Source organism: Rhea americana, unplaced genomic scaffold (genome assembly GCF_003343005.1).
Source record: "Rhea americana isolate MKP2758 unplaced genomic scaffold, rheAme1 scaffold_96, whole genome shotgun sequence".
NCBI classification, from domain to species: Eukaryota; Metazoa; Chordata; class Aves; order Rheiformes; family Rheidae; genus Rhea; species Rhea americana.
In genome coordinates this window covers 1,357,910-1,365,563 of record NW_028187155.1, presented here as the reverse complement: position 1 = coordinate 1,365,563, position 7,654 = coordinate 1,357,910, and the positions used below count along the sequence as shown (strand labels likewise).

At 44.1% G+C, this 7,654-nt stretch overlaps 1 protein-coding gene across 1 annotated transcript; it reads left to right on the top strand.

Annotated features, from left to right (window-relative positions):
- Positions 1-530: 530 nt before the first annotated feature.
- On the top strand, positions 531-5,902 carry DYNLT2B (dynein light chain Tctex-type 2B). Its single transcript, XM_085325096.1, has 4 exons — positions 531-777; positions 2,360-2,432; positions 4,260-4,323; positions 5,446-5,902. Exons 1-4 carry the CDS (start codon positions 537-539, stop codon positions 5,491-5,493), a joined length of 426 nt encoding a protein of 141 aa, XP_085181222.1. The 5' UTR covers positions 531-536; the 3' UTR covers positions 5,494-5,902.
- Positions 5,903-7,654: the final 1,752 nt, after the last annotated feature.

Genomic DNA, 7,654 nt, shown 5'->3' with positions numbered 1-7,654 from the left:
CTGGAGGACTCTGGAGGTGTGGGGCAGGAGTGGGGATGTGGGGACCAAGGAGATGTGTGGAGATGTTCAGGACTGTGGGGATGTGGGGTGAGGTTGTGGGGGATGGGGATATGGGGCTGGGCTGGGGGACTCTGGAGGTGTGGGGAAAGGATGAGGATGTTGGGAACCAGGGGAATGTGGGGTGGGGGCCCTGGGGGCCCCCGGGGATGTGGGCCTGGGGGGCATTAGGGATGTGGGGCAGGAGTGGGAGTGTCAGGTCTGGGAGACCACAGAGACTTAGAGCTGGGGGGCCCTGGGGGTGTGAGGAAGCATGGGCAGAGGTGGGGTGTTGGGTTTGCTGGGCTCGTAGAGCATATTTTACACTGGGGGTAAGAAGAGTGTGCACATGGGGAGCGGGGAAGGTACAAGCTGGAAGAGTTACCTCCAAGCACTGGCAGAGGGTAGAGGAGGGTGGTTAGCACCAGTGCTAATGGTTGCCTCTGGCTTGTGGCAAGATTGATTAAGTAACTTCTGTTTTAGCTGGGCTTTTTTTCCCCATGGTTTTCATTTTGTCATTTTTAATAACTCCATCAGGGGAAAATGAACTTCCAGTGTTGTTTTGTGAACTTTCTGGGCCTTTTGTTGCTGGGTTTTGCCTTGTTAGATTTAAACCTTCTACTGTAAAAGAATGTATCCATGCAATACTGAAAGAGAAGTTGACCAATGTACAGTACGTCCCAGAAGAAATGCCTCAGCTTACCAAATCCTTATCAGAGACGATAAAAGATCGACTGAAAGGTAAGGAGGTTTGACGGGGAAATTTTTCGTTTCGTATTGTGTCCATCTTTCCTCCTCTGTTATTGAAACCTATTCCTTCCATTGACTGACTCCTGTGTAATGTAATGAAATAACCTGGCCTATATACATATGTTCCTCACCTAGAGGAACAGACAAATATGTTTTCATATAGACTAGCTAGCATTGGACATCAGTCTTGGAGGGGTTCCAGAGAGAAATGAGACACATTAGAGGGAAGGATAAGTGATGCTTATTTGCCTCTTGCTCCAGTAAACAGAATCAGTCCTGGCTTGGGTCTTTTTTGCTGTAAATTAAGTCAGAACTGAGTCAGAATGGAATAGCAAGGAGATCAGAACAAGACTCAGCAAGAGCAATTAAGGGGGAGAGGTAGTAGTGCAATCGGTCAAGGAACAGTGTGAATGCTGCCGTGCACCACTGGATAAAGGCAATGATGGTGCTGTGTCGGGTGCCCTCTAACGGTTTTTAGTGCAACAGCTTGTTTCAGGATCCAGCAGGTGTTTCCTGTTCTCAGTGCTGGCCCAAGCACAGAAATGTGAATTGGCATCATCAGTGTGTTCGCCTGTTTCTGGGGATAGGCTGGTGCTCCATCTGCTGGGCTGGTGTGCAGCGATTGCAGGGAAATACCATCACCTCCTCATGCGCTGTGGGTTTTTGCTTCTCCTAGAGTTATGCATCTGTGTTAAAATAAGCAGCAGCTGTAGTTCTAGCACATGTTGATGCCAGGCTAATATGAGCAGAGCTTGGCTTCGGTGGTCTGTAAACACACAGACAGTAGCCTGAAGCAAGACTGGCCTAGTGTGGCCATTGTACCAGCTGCCATCTCTGATGGGCAGTTACCAGGTGGATGTTACCAGACCCAATATGTCATGTTCAATTTTCCAGTGGAAACGGTGTGCTGGAGTCTGTCCGGGATACTGCATTGTTGATGATAAAGGCATTAGGATTTTATTTTAAACATGCTTATTCTGATTTGTCTTCTGGAATAATGACGTGGCCTGATTGGATCTGGCCTGTGCCCCAAAGATATTTCTTTGCTGTAGTGAAAGAACCATGTGTTTCTGCAGACATGTAACGTAAACCTGCGTGTACTTTTATGAGGCATTTTATCCCAGTTCAGAAGCGAAAGAAACTTCCTACGTGGCAGAAAAATCTTTAAAATTCCTTTGCATCAGATCAGTTTTAAAATAAACCAATTTCTTTAAATTGAATTTTGTCCATCAGCTGCCTTATTTACATTCTCTTTATACTTTCAGGTATGGAAAGTTATAGAACTAGAATACTTACACTTATTGTGGCTGTTCAGGGGCATCTTCTTCCTCAGATGCATCTTTTTAAAGAAGCCAAATACCTTGTTCACACTTTAACTCCAAGAAGGCTGTGCTATTCTCTACAGAAGAGAATGAAGCCATAAGGCAGTTTGTTCACTTTATCAGTTGCATATAGTTTATGTTGTATAGGACACTTTTTTGTAAACACAGCTGTCTGTGTCCTCTTTTGTGGTTATCATATTAAATATAAGCATAAAGTTTGAAGTTACTGTTCTCACTTTTTCTTTCTCCAGATGAGGGATTTGATGACAGATACAAAATGGTTGTGCAGGTTGTGATTGGAGAGCAAAGAGGAGAAGGAGTAAAGTAAGTTCTGCATGTTCTAATTACATTTCTATTGCTATTGCTGCAGGATTTGATTTTTTTCTTTTTTCTTTTTTTCCCCTCTGGGAACTGCTTCTGACTTTACATTTTAGCTCCTGCAGAGAGATTTCTGTATCTAGTAAAGCACTTTCTTTTCTTTTTAGACAGCTTTAAGCAAGTGAAGGCTTGGAGATACAATTTCCTTACTGCAGCTAATTAAGTTATTATGAGTCAGTTAAGCTGTGATAATGGACTGTATGGTGCTATATTCTTAGCAAGGTGAAATACTGAGGAGCAATTGTGAGGAGCGTTACAGGAGGACATTTTATCTTGTATTCACGATGGAGTAGAACATGCATGCAATGTTATCAAGGTGCTGCTGGTGCACAACAGCCATGGTAACTCTAAATCATGATTTAAGGCTTGATTTCCAAAAGTACTTCCCTTCCATTTAATCTCCCCCAAATAAGCTTTTTTCACAAGTATAAATTTCTATAATCCCTAAGATGTGCTGTCCTGGAAATTTAGCCTCGGCTGTGAGTATTAAGCACTTAAAATCTAGCCCTGGATGCCTGAAGTCAGGGAAAAAAAAAAAAGTTCTCCTTGCTGATGTAGTGGGCTGTAGCGTTCCATTACTGCTGAGTAAGGAGAAGACAAAGGGGAACAGCCCATGAAGTGTATTTGCTTTATCTGCTGGGCTTATCTTTGTTATTGTGCCTGGGTACTTGAGTAGAAGATAAGTGCAGTAGAGCAATAGTCAGATCTGCTGCTTCAGTGTTCTGGAGGTCAGGCAGGAACACCTGTACCTGCTGTTCAGGCTTTTGCCAGCTATGTCCATTTGCAGGGATGCTGCTCCAGAGGCACTGTATCACAGTAAAGGGTTCAACGAGGTGGTCTGATTTGAAACATCCAGTGCAGCAAAATGGATTGTAAGGAGCAGTTGGGGAAATTCCCTGGTTTGCAATAGGCAGGAGGCTAAACTTAAATCATAATTGCTAATAACCTCAGTGCAAAATGTTGGATAATCCAATCTTCCTCTGGAAAGTCTTGAATATTGGACAGAAAAGCAGGATGACTCTGAGGCATAAAGTAAAGGATGAAATTCAACGATAGAAATCAGTCATACATATAGGGACTAGGAGCAATACATTGCACAGCAAACAGGGAGCCTGTCAGCTGAGACTAGCTGGGGCAGACAAGGAGTTGGGCGATTGCAGTAGAGAAAGTGGAGTGTTGATGCCATTAGAGAGGGCAGCAGTTAGATCTCATGACATATCCTGTGATGGTCTGGTTGCTCATCTCCGAGGTAAGGCTCAGACTGAGGCAAATGCAGAAAAGGGCCCCCAGGATGGTCAGGAGGCAGAAAGCTTACATATTAAAAGGGTGGGAGAGCTCAGCTCACAATCTAGGAACATGAAGGCTGCCAAGCAATACGATAGTGACCTATAAATAAACTGGGAGTATGCACTACAAGGGTGCTGAAGGTGAAGGACAAAAACAAGTAAGCTAAATTGGCCACTGATATGCATAGTCCAGAAATGAAAAGATTCTTAAGCGCCAGAACAGTGAGGTTTCAAGACCTCACTGCTGCACAGTGGAGATGGCGGGGCTGACAGCCAGCGAGTTAGGATGGACCTTGATCAGTGTACAGAGGAGGTTACAGAACGTAGTGGAATTCAGCAGTAAGGATCTAGACTCAGGATTCAGGAAATGCTTCCAGTTCCTTTAAGGGAAGCTCAGGTTGCTTTTCAGGGAAAGAATCTGTGATCACTTAGGTCCTTACTCATGGGACTGTGTGGATAACGGCTTTGCTCTATCTCCTTTGCCTAGTATGGCTGCACGATGTTTCTGGGATGCTGACACTGACAGCTATGCTCATGATGTTTTTATGAATGTAAGTATTGGCTGTTTTACCATGGAGAAGTATAAAGCTACTGCTTCTTGTGTGACAGACAGAGTGACTTTACAATATGCCACACATAAAAGCAACCACTAGACCATTTGGAAGGAGCTAATGCTGTGTCCAGAGAGATGTACATTCTCATTCACAAAACTTACATAGATATAATACCCAATATAGTAAAATTAATTTCTTGAGCAGATCACACAGTACTGTACAGAAGTCAGTATAGTCATCCCAGTTTTACAGATGGGAAGCAGAAGAACTGGAGATGTTGAAACATAAATCTTTTCTTGTATGCTTTGCTGAACACCTATAGAAGAGTTTGGCTAGAATCCAGGACTGAGGAAAAGTAAAATTTTTCTTTTAAAACCTCCTTGCTTACTATTCTGGGTCCATGGTTAGAGTACTTCCCAGGTTAAATTGTTTCTGAAAAGATTCAGATTCTGTTCTCATTGCCTAGACAGTGCTCTCAGGTACTAGGCTATGCAGTATTCGGGAAGTAGAACATGCTTTTCATGAGCTAGAGAATACAAGCAGAAACCTTGCCCTTTGCTGATTAGGGCATTCATCTAGATTGGCTTTCAGTCATTGAAGCAGAGATTTTTTCATGCTTTATGCAGTTCTTGGGTCATCATTGCCTCTTTCTTGAGCTGCTGTTGAGCAGCTGTGGAGGATATGGTGGGACCCACCACAGCAATGCATATGGATCCTGTATTAGGAAAGATGCTCTAAGAACACCGTTGAGGTGGAGCCCAGGGGGGGACGCTCAGCTTTGGGTCCTGGAGAGGTGAAGGCAGCAGGCAAAGGTTAAGGTATAAAGCTCTGACAAGACTGAGACGCTTTTGAGTCCACACAGAAACAGCACCTTGACACCTCTGGGTATTTGAAAGGAGTAAATTGAGGTACTTTTGACGTTGAGACACACAGATCTGGGTTACTCAGCAACTGAGGTGAATGACACCAACTAAAAGACAAAATCTTACAATATACTACAATACAAGGTTATTAGCCATTTTAAATATCCATGTCAAAATGTTAGCTGTTAGCCTTTTCAGTTAGGCCAGCAAAGAGTCTGCCTTTCTTAACACAGAGCCTTCCTCTGTTTTTCTCCAGGACAGCCTGTTTTGTGTGGTAGCTGCATTTGGCTGTTTCTACTATTGAAGATGGTGAAGGTTGCACAAAAGGACTGGGGGAGAGGAAGAGGGGATATTTTAGGATATTTTTTGTTAACATACTGTAAAGCAGCATGTCCTTCCTTTTTTAGAGTAACAAAGTACAGCTCTGCAAAGCACATCCTACACCTGTTACACTACAACATCCCTTCTTCCTTGTTGATATCAGTATGGCTTTCTTGTTGGTATCAGTATAGCTTTAAACAGGTTATTATGTCCTTTATTTAAATCACCCTTTGTTTTATATAAAGTCAACTGGTTTTGTTCTAAAAAAGCATACCGCTGATAGCCATTGTTTCTAAGATGAGCTAAGCTTTTGTCTTGAAAAGGTTACTTTTAATTTCCTGAGGTAAATGAAATATTTCTAATAAATGTAACATAATAAACGTATGTATTTACTTTTTGTCCCATGTACGTATACTTGCTGTTTCTACCATTTGTCCCCTTTTCTTCCACTCTACCCAATGCACCAACCTTGAATGCTTGTGTGAGCTTCTCAGATAACCATTTTCTGAGGATTTCTTGTAAACTAATCCATAAAGCTGACCTTATATTCTGGTTATCCAAATTTGTTCCCATGGCTCCTGTAAGAATTGGGCTGTCAATCTCAGCTAAGTGTCACAAGAGATTATGTTAATTTATAGGCAGATGAGATATTTATAACACTAGGAGAGGCCAGTAGCCTGCCCACCCACTGACTGCTGATACTCCTCTCTGCTGTAACTCCCCGTTTGGTCAGTGCACTTTGGCACCTGTTGACGCTGTGAGTAATCGGTGCCATTGCCAAGTTCAGTAGATACGGCGGTGCTTCCTCAGTCATTCCCTCTGTGTAACTATTTGGGTTGCAAAGGTGGTGCTCGGTGTCCAAATCTGTTAGAGCTGTAGCCTTTAAAGGAATGTTTGTTTTGCTACTGTAAATCGGAAAGGGAGTGTTAGTCTCACCTGCCCGAGAGTACGCCGTTCCTGAGAGAGCCTTTTAGACTGCTGAAGCTGGATGAGATGAATCCTGAATCCTACTCTCACCAACTGTTATAGCAGGACACTCTATCTGTGCAGCTTTTAGAAAGCCCAGAAATAACATGTTGTGATTTATCTTTTGGAATCATTCTCTTGCCTATAATCCTGGAACTAGCCTATTCCTGCTTCTGTCATATGTTTGTTTGAAAGCATGTTCATCTGATTTTCCTCTAACGGGATACTGGTAGCGACTTCCCTGGCCGTTCTACCACTGTTTGTGGCTGTCACAAGCTAAGGAAGCTGCAGAAATGATGCAAGAGCGCTGCTCGGGCTCTGTGTGATCCTGAGTGCCAGTTTGGTGAACAGTGAAACAGCCCAATAAAATTATTTGCCAAGAAGTGACAAATAACCCCAGACTTCTGTGTTATATATATTTTCTGTGTGATATATTTTTATCAAGTGACAGTGATGTATGGTGATTCTCACCTCCCACCTGCTCTGTTTGGGGGAGGGTTTTTTTTGTTTTGTTTTGTTTTTTTTAACGGCTGCTACACGAAGACATTTTGTGGACCACTGGTTTCATTCTGTGATAACTGACATGCAGCTAACCTTAACTGTAGCTCCATGGTAGCCTGTGCTGGGTATCTGAGGATACCTTTTTCCCTCAAGAAAGACCAGACTGCTGCTGAAGCAATGAAGACTAGTATCCTTAAGCTTTTGTGGTGAGCACAAACAGTCCTGCGCTGCAGCGTGCTGTGAAAAACTGCAACGAAGCCGCCGTTGCGGCTTCGTTAGATCTCCTTGGGATATGGTATCGCTGCATCTCTAGGCTTGCTTAGCTCCTTCCTTCGTTAAGTTGCGGAATTTAAATTTGGTGTTTGCTGCCTCAAGGAAGTCTATAGGGCAAAGTTGTGAAATGTGTCAGCTGGGGACAACGTGGCCTAAGAAAGTGAGATTTATGCAACCTCTCCTCGGCGTGTTTCCCCACGGGCTCGTCCCACCGTCTCTCTCCCGTTACTTTGGAAGCGAGCGGCCAGTTGCAACCAAATTTGGTAGCGCTTTCGAAGACGAGACATTGGGGCTGGGGGGTATCGACGGTCGGAAGCCGAGGAGAAGAGCGGCCCCAGCGGGGCCCCGGGCGAGGCGCGGGGCCGCCAGCCGCGCCCCCCTCCGCCCGCGCCCTCCCCCGCGGC

Coding starts and splice junctions, on each gene's coding strand:
- DYNLT2B (XM_085325096.1), top strand. CDS start 537: ATGGTTTTCATTTTGTCATTTTTAATAACTCCATCAGGGGAAAATGAA. Junction 2,433..4,259: donor CAAAGAGGAGAAGGAGTAAA/GTAAGTTCTGCA, acceptor TCCTTTGCCTAG/TATGGCTGCACGATGTTTCT. Junction 4,324..5,445: donor CTCATGATGTTTTTATGAAT/GTAAGTATTGGC, acceptor GTTTTTCTCCAG/GACAGCCTGTTTTGTGTGGT.